At 41.6% G+C, this 19942-nt stretch overlaps 1 protein-coding gene across 1 annotated transcript in view; it reads left to right on the top strand.

Annotated features, from left to right (window-relative positions):
- LOC8077979 (callose synthase 9) overlaps nucleotides 7423–19942 on the top strand; it is a 32604-nt gene continuing 20084 nt past the window's right edge. The window contains exons 1-21 of the mRNA XM_002468581.2: nucleotides 7423–7932; nucleotides 9004–9101; nucleotides 9861–10024; nucleotides 10653–10776; nucleotides 11932–12045; nucleotides 12131–12256; nucleotides 13138–13227; nucleotides 14879–14976; nucleotides 15069–15186; nucleotides 15895–16020; nucleotides 16095–16171; nucleotides 16248–16326; nucleotides 16570–16686; nucleotides 17514–17616; nucleotides 17704–17827; nucleotides 18433–18610; nucleotides 18697–18749; nucleotides 18834–18894; nucleotides 18971–19052; nucleotides 19238–19287; nucleotides 19517–19603. Coding sequence (XP_002468626.2) covers nucleotides 7734–7932; nucleotides 9004–9101; nucleotides 9861–10024; nucleotides 10653–10776; nucleotides 11932–12045; nucleotides 12131–12256; nucleotides 13138–13227; nucleotides 14879–14976; nucleotides 15069–15186; nucleotides 15895–16020; nucleotides 16095–16171; nucleotides 16248–16326; nucleotides 16570–16686; nucleotides 17514–17616; nucleotides 17704–17827; nucleotides 18433–18610; nucleotides 18697–18749; nucleotides 18834–18894; nucleotides 18971–19052; nucleotides 19238–19287; nucleotides 19517–19603 — 2268 coding nt within the window. The 5' untranslated portion in view covers nucleotides 7423–7733. The remainder of the gene's footprint in view (nucleotides 7933–9003; nucleotides 9102–9860; nucleotides 10025–10652; nucleotides 10777–11931; nucleotides 12046–12130; nucleotides 12257–13137; nucleotides 13228–14878; nucleotides 14977–15068; nucleotides 15187–15894; nucleotides 16021–16094; nucleotides 16172–16247; nucleotides 16327–16569; nucleotides 16687–17513; nucleotides 17617–17703; nucleotides 17828–18432; nucleotides 18611–18696; nucleotides 18750–18833; nucleotides 18895–18970; nucleotides 19053–19237; nucleotides 19288–19516; nucleotides 19604–19942) is intronic.

The raw sequence follows: 19942 nt of genomic DNA, 5'->3' as shown, positions 1-19942 counted from the left end.
AACCGCCGTCCGGGTCCGTGATTAGATTAAGCGGCGATGGTTAAACTTGCCCGCGGCAGTTGCGGCACGCAGGCTTATCGCGGCTCATGCAACCAGCCAACTACCAGTACGCTGTGCGATCCGCGGTACACAAGCACGTGCGCAGGTACCGGCGTGGCGTGGCGCTTGGTGTTGGATGGCAGCTGGGCGAGCGCGCACGCTTGCCGCAGGCTGATGCAGCCATGGCCCATGCTGTTCTGGCAGCTTCAATTCCCACGCCTGATGCAGTCGTGCGCGCAGGCTCTGCCGTCTCTGGCTGGCCCCTTCCGGCTGGTGCCTGCCTACCTGAGCGGAGCAGCCGCCTCGTCTGACCTCTGAATCCCCGACGACGGCTCGCTCGTCCGGCCCCCCGGCTTGAGTATGATCGTATCCTGTGGTTCACAGCTCACAGCTGCACACGATGACACAACACACCGTGCGTGCATTTTGCGCACGCAACGCAGAACTAACGCACGTCGTTTTCGGCGATCCGGTCGGCGTAATCTTGCCTTATTCTTATCTGAATGTCGGGACAGATAGATAAACTGGAACATAATATTATACTAGAGCTGCTAATAATTTGTGTCGTGACGGCGACGTCTGCAAACATGCGTTGCCGTCAGCGCTAGGGCATGCACTTATGACCGATCCGCCGCTTCGCCCTTTCGTTCGTGGCCAGTTAATTGGGGGGGCTTCGAGCAGAGGCACGGTTGGGATCCCGGGCCATGCCGGCCGCTCCGCCTCCACGGATGAGCACCTCCGGCCGAATTCCTGCCCGACAGGAAAATGGTTACATTACATGCATCATCGCGCTGCAGGTTTGATGATTGACGATTGATCATGCAAGCCATCGAATGGTACGTCTGCCTAACCTAACCTAAAGCTAGCTACGTGTAGGAGCAAAGATAAGCAGCTACCGCTTATAGCGTAGGAGCAATACTTATTTGATGCGAGGTTTTTCTATTATCGCCATGCATGATGATGGGTGTACTTGGTGTGTATATATACTACACGCTATGATCAGCCCCGCTCCAAGGATTTTTAATTTACGCCCGTAGATAGGCGCGAATAAAGTTGGGCGAAATATATCCTCTCCAATAATTAGTCTCGTTTGTTTATCCTATTCTATATCATGCACGCGCTGGTGACTGATCCTGGTTCGGCTGATGATTAATTGGACGGGTTCGAATAGTTTTGGATCGAGGATAAGAATGCCATCATCAGATCTCATAGGCCTGACCATACCACGACTGTACAGCATGCCCCGGGCTAATTATTCGGTCGATCTGTGGTGCTTTTAGAGCAAATTTCGACCAAACCCAACATGTTCAAAACGTAAAAATAAGCTCCAAAAAGCCAGGTTTCGTTCATATCAATCATGCATCAAAATGTTGACTAGCATTGGGCATTGTACGTGCGGACTGGCGCCGTGCGTATCTTGGCTCCACGCGGCTCGAGCCCCCGGTGGTCGAAACCCGCCAACTGCAGTGGCTGCCCACCACACGCTCCGACCGCCGGACGGACATACTACGTGCAATCGTCCAAGAATATATGGCGATGCATGCAGAGTTATGCAGAGGGGCGGACTGGTGGAGCAGAGAAGACAAGTCCAACTAGCTCGTCGCTCGTTCGAATGGATCGGTCAATCTCGTGCAGGATGTAGCTAGCGCCCTCAGAATTCAGATGAAACCCAGGCCACGTACGCACCCAACCAAAGCGACATCCCTCTCGCTACAGCTTGCAAACTTAGCTATCGCTGCCTGCCGATTGCCGTGACGACGACCCGACACCCACCCGGTATATATCCGCCGCCATTATTCGAACCAAATCATTCGCCGGAGCATCTGGCTAATTAAGACCAAAGCTGACCGTCAATCATCGCAGCTCCTCCCAGCTTGCCGAAACGGCGCCGCGCCGGCGGTCCGGTGGCAATGCCACCCACGGGATCCACGGGTGCACCCGAATCGGAGCGTGTGTGCGTGGTCCGTCGACGAGTGCGGCGCGACAGGCAGCCGAGAACGCGCGACTCCGTGAGCTACTGGACCTGGTGCGGTGCGGTGCAGTGCTGGCAACCAAAGGCACGTACGCGGGCCGGGGCCGGGGGGGTCCTGATCGATGGGCGGTGTTATTGCGTCGAGCTGTCGGGCTCAGGCGTGCCCCGGCACGGACGGAGCTCGTAGAGGATACTATCATTGCGCTGACGCGGACCGGGATTCAATGGGGACCGACGGATGGCCCGGGAGTCCGCTTGCCTTGCACCCCGCCCTTGCTGCTTGCTGCGGCCGGCTGATTTGGAACGGACCGGCGCGGGTGGCGGCCGGCCGTGCCCTCTGGCATTTCTCCTGCCCGGGCGCCCGGCTAGCTGCCCCGAAGCGTGCGCGGTCAGGCGCGGCGCGCGCTCGCTCGGCATCGGCAGGGTCACAGGCAGAGGCAGGCATTCGTTTGTCTATCTCGTGTGTGCAGGAGCGAGATTGTCGCTTGCACGAGAGCGGCAATGCGCGTCGGGTCCGCCCGGGCCCTTCTCAACTTGTACGCCCGCGGCCCGCGGCCTTGCCCATCCTGTCCTGGAACAGCCGTCGGATAGAGACCCCGCGCGATAAAGAACGACTACGAGTCATCTGAACAGGATAGCTTCGCTTGATTCCAGTGTGGGAATGGCCGAATGGCAGCGCCTGCCATATCCATATGCCAACGCAGCCGGTTGGTGACCGGCCTGCCTTGCGTATCCTTTTCGTCGCATTTGCGGCTCTGGTCTGGATGCGTAGCCATGCGAAGCAATGCACCCATGCTCTCGCTCGCAGCCAGAAGATAGAAGAAGGCGAGAAGAGGGGAAGGGGCGGCAACGCGTGTCAATTATTAAGCAAGAATCTTGTTACCGTGCACGGCATGTCGGCATGTACTAGCTACTGCGTAGCGTAGGTACGTATGTACCGACGTACTGCCGTATAGTAGGGCATGGATCGCCGTCGGAAAGCGGAAGTACGTACAAGTGTACAACTTCTACTCCTGGTAACATAGAAAAATGAGCGCCCCCCCCCCCCCCCCCCCCCCCCAACTGTAAGCTGGTAACATGCCATGGCCCATGAGCATGAGTTCAGGTACGTACGTACGGTGAAAAAGTGAAAACCACGTAAAAGGCGAGGCCGATGATGACGAGCGATGGATGCGCTTATCCACGCGGCTGTCGAGCCTTTCGTCGCCTGAAAAGCTGTGAGAATTTTTTCAGTTTTTGAGGACCGATAAAGCTCTCTCTACCACGATGAGTCGATGACAAACAGCAGTACTTTGTGTCTGAAAGACGCCATTGTCGTCAAGCATGCATGGCGCAGCAGCGCGCCGGCTCCCGCTTGTCTCCCCGGAAAAACTCCACCATGCGATCGGGCTCGGCAGCTTCTCGGTGCCGGGGGCCACCGCGATTGGGATAGGGCAGGGAAGATGCCCGGCCAAGGAAGACGACGTCGCCTTCACCAAACGTTGTGCCCGGTCGTCTGGTACCAAGAAAGATACGGCGTGATGTCACACGTTTTCTTCAAGTGGTATATTGTGATCAAATAAACTCCGTAATACTGCTACGTGCTATGCTATAGTACGACTTCCGTCGTTGCAATTGCAATGCCACCAATAGAAATACACCTACATAGGAGAACCGAGGACGGCAACTAGCCAAGCAAAGAGAGCGAGCTGGGTGCGATTCTTCTGCTTCTGCTTGGTTTGTGTTGTTGTTTCTGAGCATTTTCTTTGGCTTGGCGATGGCGACCTAAAATCTGCGTATCTCATCAGAGATTCAGGACATTAATGAAGGACGGTGGATGCATTAGTGCACAGTCTGATTTGCAGTTCGAACGCAAAGTTTTGCATTAGTGCACAGTCTGATTTCTGGGACGAAGAAGATAAGGTCAGCTGTTATGAGAACGAGCTTGAAGCTTCTTTTACTGAAGATGAGGTCAAGACTGCTATATTTTGACTCTTATGCTAAGGGAGCCCCTTGGCCTCATGGTTTTTCTTTCCTCTTTTATCAAGTTTTTTGGGAAACAATAAAGATAGATTTTATGAAACTGGTTAAGGACTTTGAATCTGATGAGTTAAACTTAGATAGAAACAATTACGCCATTAATATTATTACCTTGACCTCAAAAGATACGAAGGCTAAGCATCTTAAGAAGTTTAGACCCATCATTGTAGTTTTAAGGTTTTTTGCGAATGCACTTAATAACAGACTGATCAAGATAGCTGACAGGCTTATCTGTGCCAATCAAACAACTTTTATTAAGAGAAGATTTATCTTGGAAAGTATGATAGAAAGTGGGTTAATTCTTAAACTAGATTATGAGAAAGCTTATGACAGGGTCAGTTGAGGTTTTATTAAGGAGATGCTTCGTTCTAGAGGCTTTGGAGCCAAATGAAAGAGGTGGTTCAAAAATGTTATACAGGGTGGTTCTATTTGTATTAGAATAAATGATAAAAATAGTGCTTATTTTAAACCTAGAAAGGTCTTAGGCAAGGAGACCCTTTATCCACAATCATATTCAACTTGGTTATTGACATTTTCACAATAATGCATATAAAAGTAGCATCTAATCTTGTTTCTGGGTCTCCCAATCTGCTATGAGAAAATGACTAGTATGACGATAAACTATGACAAAAGTGATTTGTTAACCATTGGCATTGGGAGGTAGGGGGAAGAGTAAATGAGTTAGCAAAATTTTTCTACTACAAAAAGGGTGATTTTCCAATAAAATATTTGGACGTACCCCTACATTTCATAAAATTAAGAAAAAAAAGGATCTACAACATGTGTTTGACAAAATTATCGGAAGGGTAGTTGGCTAGAAGGGTAGGCTCTTATCCCATGCTGTTCAACTAACTTTGTTAAAAGCATGTTTGGCTAGTATCATCTCATGTCTATGATTAAATTTCCAAGATGAGTTATTGATATGATTAATTCTCATGTGGGTAGATTTCCTTGTTAAGTTCTTGGATTTTTAGATATGGGTTGAATGAGAGTGCTATTTGGCATAGGATTACTAATTACAATTATACAACCGAGACCAAATATTTGTTGCTTAGTGGGGACCTAGGTCTCCCATTTTTGGAAAGGTGTCTCCTAGGCTCTACAAGCAAAAAAATAGGGATTATCTAGAAAGTTGAAGATGGTAAAAGAATATGGTTTTAGGAGGACTATTGGTTTGGTAATTCTAGTTTAGCAATCCAATTTGGGCCCTTGTATGTTATTTGTAATCAGCAAGGCAGGACAATAAGTCAAGTTTGGAATGGTGAGGCGTTGATGCTCTCTTTCACTGGAACTGTATCTAAAACCCGTATGAACCTCTGGATTGAATTGGTGGGTATTCTGAGGAGGTCAGTCTCGTTGATGAGCCTGATCAAATCATTTGAAGTTTTAGTTCTAGCTGAATTTTTTCAGTGCAATCTCTTTATGCACTCATTAACAATCATGGTGTGAAACTAGTTTTTGTCCATGCTGTTTGGAAGCTTAGGATACCTCCAACAGTTCAAAATTTCTTATGGTTTTTGTCCAATAATAGATTGCTCACAAGGGATAATTTGTCTACGAGAAGGATTGTAGATGACAGAACATGTGCTTTTTGTTTTGAACTTGAATGAATCTATCATTTATTTATTGTTGTGTAGTGAAGAGGCTTTGGTGCAAACTCTCTGAATGTCTGAGCTTAAATGGTGAATGATTTGCTCCCTTATGGTTGTCTAATAAGAAACATCTGTTATAAATGTGTTTTTTGCGGCTGCTTTGTGGTGCCTTTGAAAACTTCGTAATAAGATTTGTTTTTAGGAGGATTGGACAGGTAAGAAAGTGCTGATGATGTGGATTTCCAAGACTCCAAGAAGATGGAGACAATGTTTGCTGGAGCAATAAAGGAGGAGCTGATGTCGGTGATCCAGAAGATGAGGTTAAAAGCAGCTCAATCTTCTGGAATATGCTGGCATCAGCCAAATCTACCAACATTGGTATCTTGGCCTTTGGAGTTGGTGTGCAACGCTGCGATTCAGCTGAGTTCTAGTTCTAGTGTGGGTTTGTTTAAAATCTTGATGTCGAAACTTGTAAACGCTTAGTCGTTTTCTGTTGTGGCGGGTGCTGTGGCGAGCGCGCCGATGCTGTAAACGCTTTGAATTAGCTTTATATTGAGGAAAGAGAAGAAAAACTCTTTTGTAAAAAGAAGTTCTGGAAATCAAATCTTGGAGAGTTAGAATATTTGAAGTTTAACTAAATTTATATGATAGCATAAAAACATTTATGATACCATTTAAATTATATTTTCATAGTAATATCTATTTGATGTCATAAACTTTTATATTTTTTCTATAATGTTGGTCAAACTTGAGATGTTTTGACTTATAAATTGGGATGGAGGGAGTAGTATTATTGGGTACTGTATGGCAAAACAATGGCTGACTGATCTCCGCTTTGTTTGTTTGGTTGCCCTAGCAAAAAGTACTGTTGGTTAATTTGTTGTAAGCTGTTGAATGACTGGTAGATGGAACAAGGCGCTCGCTCGCTCTGAAACCACTCCTTATCGTCGTTCTTGACCTAGACCAAATCTTTTAATGATAGGCAATTTTAATCGCTGAACAGTATGGGGCTGTCCATGTATAAATGGGTTAAGTTATGGTCCACTCGTTCTTGGGTATTGAGTCAACACCACGCGACGACCCAACTCCGTTCCGGTCTTCTTGGCTATACGCTGAGAAACGTTATTGGGCTGAATCTTCCAGTTTCAGAACTATCGGCCCAAAATACTCGCTCGACGACAGCTCTCCGGCTCCCGAAGATTGGCGGGCTCCCGGCCTACTTGGACTCATCTCTTCGACAGCCGTCGTTTATTTATTTTTCTCAGCGTTTCCACAGTGTTTGCTCGCTCAAAACCGCGTTACTCTCCTTCATTCATTTTTTTCAAACTCAAACGCGAAATGAAAAAACGCGTTCCTTTGGGTCGCGTCGGCATCACTGTGGCGTGCTCGGTACACTACTCACGAAAAACCACCGATTGCCATACATGTCTAGATCTCAAGAGACATATCTGCCATCACGCGCTTGACTTGCCATTGCCAAAACCAAAACTAGGCCATGTTTAGTTCACCCAAAAAACCAAAAACTTTTCAAGATTTCCCGTCACATCAAATCTTGCGGTATATGCATGAGACACTAAATATAGATGAAAATAAAAACTAATTACACATTTTAACTGTAAATCGCGAGATGAATCTTTTAAGGCTAGTTACTTCATGATTAGACAATATTTGTCACAAATAAACGGAAAGTGCTACAGGAACAAAAAAAAATTTCGGAACTAAACGAGTCACTAAGCTTTCGTCGTTCGCTTAAACCCTCTATAGTGGTGGGCTCGTGTGGCCTGGTCCGGCTGCGGCAAGTGGCGCCGATTTTCGACGCGTAGATCTCACCGGCTAGCACAGTTCAGAGATTTTCCTCGCGTCCTCTCCGGCCTTCCGCTTCCGCTGCCTTCTCCCCCCACTAGCCCACTGCTCCTCCTTTCCTCTCTCCGCCCACAGCTCGAACGCCACCACCTCCGTCCTACGCAGCGTTCGAAACCCTAGCGCCGATCCCCGTCGCCACTCGATCGCAGACGCTTGGACGGGCTCGGGGCCCATGACGAGCCGCCTCTGAGCGCGCAAGAGGCTAGACTGCTGGGTGTCGTCTAGCTAGATCCGAGGGGCTTCCGCCGATGGCTAGGGCGGAGGCCAACTGGGAGCGGCTGGTGCGCGCCGCGCTGCGCGGGGAGCGGCTCGTCGGCGCCTACGGGCAGCCGGTCACCGGCATCGCCGGGAACGTGCCGTCGTCGCTTGGCAACAACGTGCACATCGAGGAGGTGCTCCGCGCCGCCGACGAGATCCAGGATGAAGACCCCACCGTCGCCAGGATCCGTAAGTCTCGCTACCATTTCTGTCCCGCTGAGCTTGGGAGCAGTGCGTGCCCGACTGCCCGTAGCAGTGGCTCTGGAGTCTGGGTTTTGAATTGCGTGGCTACGGTTCTGGTTATCGCTCATGCTTGTTGCTGACTAGCTGTCCCTCCCTTGTGCTAGTAGCGGTTAGACTGCTTCGTTATGCTGGTTCTCTAGTTCTTTTGGCGTAACTCTAGACAATTATGCTTCACTTCAAACCTGGTCACTGGTGTCACGTTATTGAAGTTTGGCAGATAGTTTGATTAAGCCAATAAACATTGTCTATTAGTGACTAGAATTTTATGATTTTCATATAATCTATGAATGCCTTGCATGGTGTATGGTTTGCTTCTTCTAGAGTAATTTCCCCTCCAGCTTATTCATGCATCTGGTGCCTGTGATGACACTGGGCTTTTGTTTGCCTATATTGCTCATGTTGCCTGCTAGCACATTCTCTCTGTAATTAGCTGCCACTGTTTTAGAATCATGGCTAGGCTAGTTTTAGTTGTATGCATTTAGCTTAGTTGGACCTTGGCACCTTGCTGATGTTATGTATCTAGTGGATAATTTAGTTCAATGCATCAGTAGTTCTCTGAATTTTGATGCCTGTATCATTTGATTATACTTTTGGACATCATTCCAGTTTCCATATAATGTTTAGTTCATCCGTTGAACAGTACTATAGTACTCTACTACAGAAAATCAAACTTCCACCAAATCAAAGGATAATGATTAAATAAACTCGATTAAATTTCGGCAACTAAGTTATATTACACGTTACACCAATTCTGTTGTTTTATTTCGACCTGTCTAATAAAAGTAGGAAAAATGTTGTTCTATGCCGCTTAGCCAGGTTCCTACCGTTTCCTGATTGACACTTTGTTCTTCAACTAGCTTTTGGGGTCCTTGGTTTTGTCAATGTATGGCAACTAGCTGATGACAAAAGCCAACACTGAAATACAGTTCGGTTGGGAAAATGGAATATTTTACGATTGAAACAGGCAATGTGTGACTTGGTTTGATCTGGTAACGTTTATGTTTGTACTTCGTGCAGTTTGTGAGCATGCTTACACGCTAGCCCAGAGTTTGGATCCCAACAGCGAAGGGAGAGGAGTATTGCAGTTCAAAACCGGTTTAATGTCAGTGATCAGGGTATGCCCATTTCAGTGACACATCTTATTATGTGATTTCGTAGTTTAAGATGTCCAGTTTCAAACTTCTACAGTATTGGAGAAAAAAACTTCCAGTTTTCATATTTTGTTGGTAAAGACCATAAATATATCACCATGAATCCATACCCTTTTTGTGTGTGAATCTTTGACTATTATTTTTATAAGGCCATTCTAGATGCTTTTAGGGGATGTTTGGTTGGGGTTGTTAAAGTTTAACAGGTACTGTAGCATTTTCGTTTTATTTGACAATTAGTGTCCAATCATGGACTAATTAGGCTCAAAAGATTCGTCTAGCAAATTACTCTCTAGCTGTGTTTTTAGTTTCGTAAATAGTTTATCTTTAGTACTCCATGCATGTGTCCAAATATTCGATATGATGGACGGTAAACTTTAACGGGTGCAACCAAACAGGGCCTTACCTATGTTACTGGTAACAATGATAAATATTTTGCTGCATGCTTTAAAATGACAGATACTTATGAATACAGTGAATATTTAGCAATTTGATAATATGTCCCTTTAGTAGATTGTTCACATTCCATTGTGGTTGCTGCTGTTTCGTTTAAGCCTTGAAGCCCTTTATGCTGTGTATTGTATAATAATGCCTTGGGGGTCATACCAGTCACACCACAGTACCGCACCATATCAATTTGAACCATAACTGACATATTCTTATAAAATAGATCTTCAGAACTTTAGGTACATTTTTTGAACAGTTCTTGTTGGTTTTTGAATTTAGCAAAAACTAGCGAAGAGGGAAGGTGGTCCTATTGACCGAAGTCAGGATATTGCTAAATTGCAAGAATTTTACAAGCTTTATAGAGAAAAGCATAAAGTGGATGAGTTGATTGAAGATGAAATGAAGCTGAGGGAATCAGCTGTGTTCAGCGGTAACCTTGGAGAGTAAGTTTTTCTCTGCAGTTTAATGGACATACTCTGCATTCACTCTCTGTAAAAAACTTACAAAATCCTAGTACTTCATTACCTTTTGTGCCATGTTGTTAAGCGTAAGAGCATCTCCAAGGGTACCCTATTTCCCTTCCTAACCCTTGGTTTTTAGCAAGATGAGAAAGAACTCCTCTCCAACAACTCCTAATCTATGCTCCTAAAATTTACGCACTTGGGAAATTCTCCCCCGTCGCATGTAATTTTGCGCGTAGTCATGGTCACGCGGATACTGCTTTCCCGTGTGTATCGGTCAGTCAATCTAAAGGTGGAAGCGTGTGGGAAAAAAGGAATAGGAAAGGGTTCTTGATGCAAATGTACGAGAGAGAAAGAATATATAAAAGTGGTTACGATAATTTAGAAATAGTATAGGATTCCTGATGTAAAATTGTCTTCTATATTTTAGGAGTGGATTATTGAAAACTCTTGGAGATGACCTTTTTTTTTTCTCCCAATATCTTTTTAGGAGTTGCAAAACTACATGTTTTTAGGAGGAAAAAAATAGGATACTCTTGGAGATGCTCTAACATAAATAAATTTGTGTCACTGGATGATGTTTCTTGTCTGCAATTTTTTTTTTGAACAGGCTGGAACGGAAAACCAGAAAGCGCAAAAAAGTACTTGCGACTTTGAAGGTCTTATGGTCGGTAATTGAGGATATCACAAAGGAAATATCACCGGAGGATGCAAAAAATTTGATATCTGAAGAGGTTTGAATTCTTATCCTTGATATTTAGTTGTTTATACTTGATTTCAGAAAATTTGAAAAATACATCTTCTTGGTGATATCTATATATATTATGTTGAGCAGTTTGTTAAAAAGAGAATAAGCACATGGATAGTTGTGGGTGCAATTGTTTATTTCTGATCTGCAACCTGCAACTATTGATGTGCTGATTTCTATTTTTTGTTCTGTTTCAAATTTTGCATGCACATAGATGATTGTATCCTCTATTTGTTCATATTTAAATCATATTTTTTGTGCTCGTGTTTAGATGCTACCGTGATTGGTAACACGTAGCACTGTAACCTGCGGTTGGTAGCATCTGATACGCTCACTGTCTGATAGTTTTCTGTATTAGCCACAAGAAGGCAATACCAATCTTCCAAGATTTGCTAAAACTCCAAGAATTCCGTCAAGAGCTTCTATGTGTATGTATGCAGATATCACCAAATATTTGCTCAGAAGATGATCTTCTGGTCACACTGAAATTTTCCAAACACATGCCCTAAGGTTCTGATCCTCCATATGCATTGAGCTCTCTTTCATAAAGAAATAACAGCATGATGGGTTTGACAAGCTAAATTTTTTATCTAAGATATAAATATGTGCCTGAAACACAAGTATTAAGGATATGCTCCATACAGAAACCATATTATAATTTTGGTTTGCATGCATCCACACTTGATTTGCTATGAGTCAAGTATCAAGTGTCAAACATCTGTATTGGCATGTAAAAGAGCAATAGCAGATTGTCATTGAAGCTACCTTAAATCATAATGTGCCTGAATCAAATTGGGACTTGTATCTGTGAGATGCTGAAAAGTAGAGAAGGGCACTGCAGTTTTTTTCTCTCACCTTGTCGCTATGTTTCCCTCTCTAGAATAGTGTGCTGAGTGCCGAGGATGTAGATTGTTGGCAAGCTCTTTAATTATCTATCTTTTAATGTTATGTCAACGATCTTCTTGTGACAAATCGCACCGTTGAGTAAGTTGCATACAGAATCTAAGTGACTGTTTGATATCTTCTGGTTATGAACTTATGTTCCTTCAAATTCAACCGTTTGAATATAATCATGACCAGTATAAGGTCTCATCTTTTGTGATCAATTTATTTATTTATTTATTTATTCTGTTTTGGTCAGATGAAAAAGGTCATGCAAAAGGACGCAGCAAGGACGGAGGATGTTGTTCCATATAATATCATTCCTCTGGATTCCTTGACTTCTACCACTAATGCAATTGTGAATTTTCCGGAGGTAATAGTTCAGAGTAAGGTATTTTTTTATTGCAAATTTGTTGGATCTGGAGGTGGTTATATACGTATGAATTGTTTCAATTCAGGTGAGGGCAGCAATATCAACTCTTCAGTACCATGGGGATCTGCCCAGGCTTCCTAGTACCTTTTCAGTCCCTGATGCTAGGAATTCGGATATCCTGGATCTTTTACAATGTGTATTTGGTTTTCAGGTTAGTGTTTATGAGGTGCATATTTCATATCAATCTTCATATGCTTGTTCCAGGTTGATAACTACTGTAATCGTATTACAGTGGAACAGTCACATTTTGTAATACTGCTATGTTAATAAGATGAGAAATGTTAGTTGCCATGCTAAAAAGTCTGAATAGATTTGCTGATCTTGATGGCCAATTATATGATCGGATTTCTTCATAAGTAAATCTGCATTTGCTAGTACATTTTCAAGTCTTGTTGCAAATTGCAAAACAGGTATTATCGGTCACGGGCTCACGGTCTACATACAAACTTATTAAGAAAGTGCAGCCTGTCCGATTCCTTATTGACTCTATTTTGCTTCCTAACCTTGACTGTATAATCTGTGTGATGCTTATAAGGTTTAACATGAAAGGTGTAAAAAACGATGTGAAGTATGGTCGCTGAACTTTCAAACATATAATTAATGTATGGTTGATCTTTAACTGTAGGCAGGCACCAGCCAGTTAGCTAGCTGAGTCCTTTTGGGTGATCATAGACATGTTAATGATCCAGATTCATTAAGTTGAACAGTGAGAGGAAGGAGCCCTAATAGTGGTAAAATAATATGAATAGAAATTTCATATGCATAATAAATTTTGGTGAAAAATGAAATCCATCCTGTAAATACGGTATCCTTGGTTCTAGATGACATGTAATTTATTATGAATTTGAGTCCATTCTTAGGAGCATCTTTGGTCATTGATCATTGGATGGAGTCAGATGGTAGGAAAGCAATTCCATTACATGGCATTCACTCATACATCATTATTTGTCTTACTTCATCTGGCATATTTTGAAGCCTTGTCGGCTACTCGGCTTTGTGGAAATAAGCTATATCCCTTCTTCATGGTTGCAGGAGGATAATGTGAAAAACCAAAGAGAGCATATCATTCACCTATTGGCAAATGAACAATCTCGTGTGGGAAAACTATCAGAGAACGAACCGGTATTTGTTTGTTTAACATTATTTCATTGTGTATCATAATTTTGGACATGATTAGTGCTATTTTTTTGAATAATAACAATAATAGCTTGCCGTCTTAGCAATAATTTAGTATTTTTCTGCTATTCTTTTTTCTTGAGTTATGGTCCCTTCCTTTACGTTTGTAATATCCCTAAAAGTTCAGTTAGTTACTCTTTTCTCAGTTTTTTTAATTGAAAAGCTTATCTGTTATCTATTTAGATTTCTACTTCTGTGCTGGCCATTTGTCTATGTGATGAACACATTGATGATAGTTAGGGCTGAAAAGAGTCCGAGCACTTGAGTGGCTAGTGGCGGCCGTGGCCACACAGCCAGTGTGGGTTCGATTCCTAGAATTGAACTTTGTGTCTCTCACCCGGACTCGCTCCCAAATAAAATCTACAGCCTCTCTCGCGCAGTGCCACAAAGGGACTGCGACTTTTCTGTCGCCTACGAAGCTATGATGGTTTCGGTGATCTCTTGCAATCTTCTACTCTTTGTGTAGTTGTAGGTCTAGTCGTGCACGTATTGTGTGCATGAACAGATGCTACAACTGTACTCAGACGAGAGGCTTCCAAATAAACAAAAGTTAGGGCTGAAAACAGAAATGGATGATCCCATTTACTGGGAATCGTTTCCATAAATATGATATCATTTATGACTATTTTTGATTTGACCATAACAGACCAATCAGGAATCGTTTTCCTAATAAAAGACATCGTTACTGACTGTTTTCAGCCCTAATGATAGTTCTGTTCAGTTTGCTAATCACTTGAACTCTAAAAATGACATACTAAACTGTAATGACAGGGGCGGCTATGTTTATATTCTGATATTCGCAGTTGAGTTATTATTTTTCTGTGATTTCCAAGAAATAAGTTTTGTTTGTTACATGCTTATGCTGATTGTGATTTGCAGCTGTTTTAGTTTTAATATTAGTGATACACTGAAGTTCCTTGATCAAATTTGCTGATCCTCTAGATATAGAAAGTGAGAGTGTTAGCCTAGTGCTGAACCCATGTATCCAGTTATCTACTACTTTTACATTTACTATTCACAGTAAGGTAGTTTTCAGGTTCCTTGGCAACCAAGTTGATCATGGTGCCTTGGCAACCAAGTAGAATCATGGCATCTGCTTTTCAAAGTAGAATCATGGCATGTGCCAGGTAGTTGGTACACCACTTGCCTATATATGCAGTGGTAAACATCTTCTTGTAAGCTAAGCTATCATCTGTATTTCAATACAATTCAAGCGGCATTCTTGCCAAGCTGCCCTTTGGCAGCACAAATTACCTGTGTTCTGAGCCTATGTTTCTAACAGAAAGGATGCTAATAGTGAAAAGTATAACATGATTGTCAAGTCTTTGCCCCACTACAACATAGTATTCAGTACGCTCCAAAAAACAATAGTACTAGACTACTAGTACCCACTAATTTCTTTGGCTTGATCATCAATGTTGGTACAGTATTTACCATTCAAATTCAGAGATTTATCTTTGTTCTTTTTAGAAAATACAGTGCTGTGATAACAGTTTAATGTGATCATTTACCAGGTTCTTCCCCAAGTTATTCATCTCTGTATTGCTTGAAGTTGTTCACACCTCTTATCTTTACTAGTATTTTTGTTTCTATACAGAAAATTGATGAGGGTGCCGTGCATGCTGTGTTTTCTAAAGCCCTTGATAACTATATCAAATGGTGCAACTATCTGCCCCTTCGTCCTGTCTGGGATAAGTATGTTTTTTCAAAATATACTTTGCTCTTATCTACTGAACTCCATATCAACACCTCATTTGGTTTTAAGATATTGCATGGTTTTCTTTTAGCACTGATTCATTGACAAAGGAAAAGAAGTTGCTATATGTCTGTTTGTACTACTTGATGTGGGGAGAAGCTGCCAATGTGCGATTTATTCCAGAGGGCTTATGCTACATATTTCATCATGTAAGTCTGTATGATTCTAATAAAGTTACCTATTATGTTCTTTCATGCTGCATGGTTTTCCTTTTTTTTTTCTGTTTTTGTGTGAAAATATTTTGTAATCACAGTTGACTGGTTACTCCATGAGCTGTTTTTTTTTCCAGTGACACAAACCAATTTGGCATATGTCTCTTTCTCATGTCTCTGTGGCTAGAGTTATGTTCATGCCTCAGTGTATCGGACACATAAGTTTGATACTATGTTTGCTGTGTGGGTGTGTGTGCTTTTGCAGGGTCCTTATCCCTTCTCTTCTTAAAATAATGATACACAGCTCTTCTGCGTGTCCGGGAATTTTTTTTGCCATGTCAATTTGTGTCCTGGTGTCTGCGTTTGTCACACGTGAAATGACTCTATCCTACTACCTTCCTGGGATGGGAGCAGCCTCGATACTATGTGATCTGGTGATGCACATGATATGTGAGGATTGTAGGGGACGTTCTATGTGAGAGGGAGGAACTAGTTAGAGGGTGCTATGCTTCAGGCCCAAATAAAATATGATAAAAAGCTATTCCATCATGGTTACTCCATGTCCACAGTATGCAATCAAAATGATAAACCCAAATCCCAGTTTTTGAAGTTTGCCTTGTCGGGTACCAATGTCTGGGTTGGATTTCAACACGTGTTGGCTGCTACTCATATTGTTAACATTTGTTTTCTGCTTCAATTTTGCAGCTAGCAAGAGAATTAGGTGAGATTTTGCGAAAACAAACTGTAGAGCCAGCTGAAAGCTGTAGTTCTGGTGGTGGCGTGTCGTTTCTTGACAAAGTCATTTATCCTTTGTATGAAATCATGGCAGCGGTAAGTGTGCCTGCTGGTGAGGTAATATAACTCGTTATTTTTTCTTAATGTTGAATGTGTTGATTCTGCTGCAGGAAGCAGCCAATAATAAAAACGGGCGTGCACCGCATTCTGAATGGAGAAATTATGATGATTTCAATGAGTTTTTCTGGTAAGCAAATCAATCATGTTACTTTTGTTTGTCTATTTGTTTTTATTTCTCATAATCTTTTGACGGTTTCTTCTAGGTCTCATAAGTGCTTTCACCTAGGATGGCCTTGGAAGCTGAGCGACCCGTTTTTCTCTAAGCCCAGTAGGAAGGATAAGGTTGTTTTTTATATTAATCATAATCACAATTATTTTGATCTTTCAGTATCTGTAACCAAATCAGTATTTGTATATTTGTAAGTAATACGTTTTGTGCTTCTTGACCATCATACCAAGTTGCCAACAATGAGATAAGGCCCATTTTCACTTTAACCAAGCTTCAGTATAGGCTTACAAAAATGCTTCTACTTCTTGCGAATTGTTTGCCTGTTTCTCTTACAAGATGTGCATTTGGTTTTCCAGGGCTTGCTAGGTAGGAATCATCACTACGGAAAGACATCTTTTGTGGAACATAGGACTTTTCTTCATCTTTACCACAGCTTTCATCGCCTTTGGATGTTCCTTATTATGATGTTTCAGGTGAATGCAAATTCTAATCATGCTACCATTATTCCTTATTTTGTTTGGAATTGAGTACTCACTGTTTAAGGAATTCTTAGTTTGGTTTTATTACATGTGTTGAGTTGCTAGATGAACAAAGTTTTTTGGCCACCCCTTCTCTAAAAACACAAAGTTTTCTCCAAATACATGATCTCGCACAATAACTGTTTTTGCCTCCCTTGGACGTGGCACTCTATGAAGTTAGTAGCAATGCACCCCTTTAATTCCCTTGCACGCTATATTGTCTTCTGTCAGATTCTTGCATCACCGCTACACTGGGTATTCAATAATAGACTGGTCCTGGGTATACTTAAAACAAATTGGTGTTAGACTGATGCATACTTTCTTGTATGGAGTTTATGAATAAAAACCCTAACTTGTGGGTGGTTTGATTGATTACTTAAAACAAATAATGGCTTGTGTTTTGGGACCTTTTTGTGTGGGAAAGAGAGAATTTAGCTGGACATTGTTGTTTTTGTTTCTTGGCACAAAAAGTATTTATCTATGATTTATTATGTTCCATGATTGTATATTGCTCCGCTATGAGCGAGCATGTTTCCATCTTTGTATAGGTTTGACTTGGTATGTAACTTACAACCCATAGTGAAAAATTACCATAAACATCTTGAAATTGATATTTACCTGGAGATGTGTTGATTTGTTTTGTCCTTATATGGCCATGAGAATGAATTCTGTCTTTTAATTTTCATATGATGTATCATTAGGTGCTTTATATTGCTTTCTTTAATGTTTTTATACATTTGGTTTGGTGTAACCTATGTGTGGTTCTATTTGTGTTGATGCAGGGACTAACTATCATTGCTTTCAATGATGGTAGTTTTGACAGGAAGACCATATTGCAACTTCTTAGTCTGGGTCCTACTTATGTTGTAATGAAATTTATTGAGAGTGAGCACAGATCTTTTCCCCAATATGATCATTTGTGTAAATTGTCCTGATGGCTAATTTCTTTTGTTACATTTTGTTACTGCGAAGGTCTATTGGATATTCTAATGATGTATGGTGCCTATTCAAAGTCTCGTGGATCTGCAATCACTAGGGTGGCATGGCGATTCTGCTGGTTTACTGTAGCTTCAGTTGCGATTTGCTACCTATATATGTATGTTTTTAAAACCATTTGTGATATCCCTATAAACTAAAAAGAGTTCACTTAAATGAAAGACTGTCATGAAGGTCATTTATCATCTGGTAATGCCACATGTTGAGGCCTTGAAACACGAAGGGGCATCAAATACCACATTTGGCTTTTTACATGGTTCGATATGAATTTAGAAAATCATAAAATATTTCAATCCTGATATCCAGTGTGTAACACTTTGTAATGTCATTCAAAACTTAAGAATTTTGAAGCCGTCTGTCTTATCCACTATGATTTTTTACTGGCTTGGTTGAAATATGGTCAATTCTGATACTTCCCACATGCTATGTGCTATTTACAGTGCTATTTACAGTTTTCATCAGTCATATTACCAAAGATTCACTAGTAATAAAGCTGAAGTAATAAGTTGTTAAAATTTCACGACAAATTTGGTTTTTCAAAAAATTTACCTGTGGTCAACTGTAGAATAGTTCTAGTTGGCCGCTCAACTTAATCATGAAGTGAAATTATCTGGTCCCAACTCCAAATCAGCACTTGATATTTAAGTGAACCTTTTGTCCTGGAGAATTGCTAGATAAAATTCTAATAGTCTGATCATTTTCTAGCAAGGCACTTCAAGATGGCACAGAGTCAGCAACATTCAAGATATATGTTTTTGTAATCAGTGCATATGTGGGCGCTAAGATAATTATCAGCCTACTTACGAGTGTCCCTTGTTGCCATGGTTTGGCTGAGGCTTGCTATCGCTGGTCTGCTGTACGCCTTGTTAAGTGGATGCATCAGGTCTTGTCCTTGTTTAGCACATTCTGACTTCTTATCTTTTGAAATCTTTGTATGCGATGTCTGCTGACATTCTATTTTTGTTGAAGGAGAATAATTATGTTGGAAGAGGCATGCATGAGAGCCCCCTTGACTATATCAAGTAACTGCAGAACTTTGAAACATAATTCTGTGATCCAGCTGACAAACTGGAAGTTCTTAATTATTTACTATATTTACTGTGCAGATACGCCACTTTCTGGATTGTAATTCTTGGTGCAAAATTTTCATTCACCTATTTTCTCCAGGAAAGCTTAGTTTTTGAGTTTAAACAATTCATAGTTATTGACCTTTGGACCCTAAAACATGGTCTTCATTATGCAGATAAAACCTCTTGTAAGTCCAACAAGAACTATAATCAGTTTCAGAGGCCTGCAGTATGCTTGGCATGACTTTGTCTCAAAGAGTATGGATACATTATTTTTTTCCACCATGATATATATTTTTCCTATCCACACCGTCTGATCCTATAAAATTTCATTATTGTGTATTTGGAAATTGTTCTTTTCAGAACTTTGAGAAGTGTCTTATCTGTTTCTAAATATTTATGATTAAATGTGTGTAATGGAATTGTTCTTACAATGCTTGCAGATAATCATAATGCTCTTACAATCCTTTCTTTATGGGCTCCAGTGCTGTCAGTAAGTAACATTTGGTTGCTTCTAGTTCTAGCTCTCTTAACTCCTTTTATTATGTGTCAGAATCACAGGCACAATATGCAAACAAATTATGGCTGTTGAAAAATTAACATTAGATATTTCTAGACGAAATTGTCGTAAGCCCATTATAAAATAATGAGTCGACTTCTGTCTAGTTTCTCTTGATCACATTTGAAAGTATATTTCTTATATTAAGCATTCGTTTATGCAGATTTACCTTTTGGACATTCATGTATTCTACACCGTATTGTCTGCTATTTATGGATTTCTCCTTGGTGCACGCGATCGCTTGGGAGAGGTTAGCTCCATAAACTTTAGCCTTGAATTACTGTCAGACTATCCATGAAGTTGCTTCTGGCTGATCTATCAACCTTATCACTTTAGATTGTTAATATTATGCAATCTCATTTCTTGTTTAGCTGTTTGTCATACTTCTAAAATATTGATTTTTAATGCTATGCCTACGGCTAAGTTCATTTGACTACGCGAATACAGTCTTTTTTAGTTTTGATAACATCAAAACACTAAATGGAATTGCAAAACATTTATTGGCCTGTGTTAAGGTTGGGTATTCCTCCAGTGGAATGTACTTTATTTTTCTCTACTCCCTCCGTCCCATAATAAGTGCACTTTTAGC

Source organism: Sorghum bicolor, chromosome 1, assembly GCF_000003195.3.
Source record: "Sorghum bicolor cultivar BTx623 chromosome 1, Sorghum_bicolor_NCBIv3, whole genome shotgun sequence".
Taxonomy (NCBI): Eukaryota; Viridiplantae; Streptophyta; class Magnoliopsida; order Poales; family Poaceae; genus Sorghum; species Sorghum bicolor.
The sequence above is the reverse complement of the archived record's forward strand: the minus strand, read 5'-3'. Positions and strand labels throughout refer to the sequence as shown.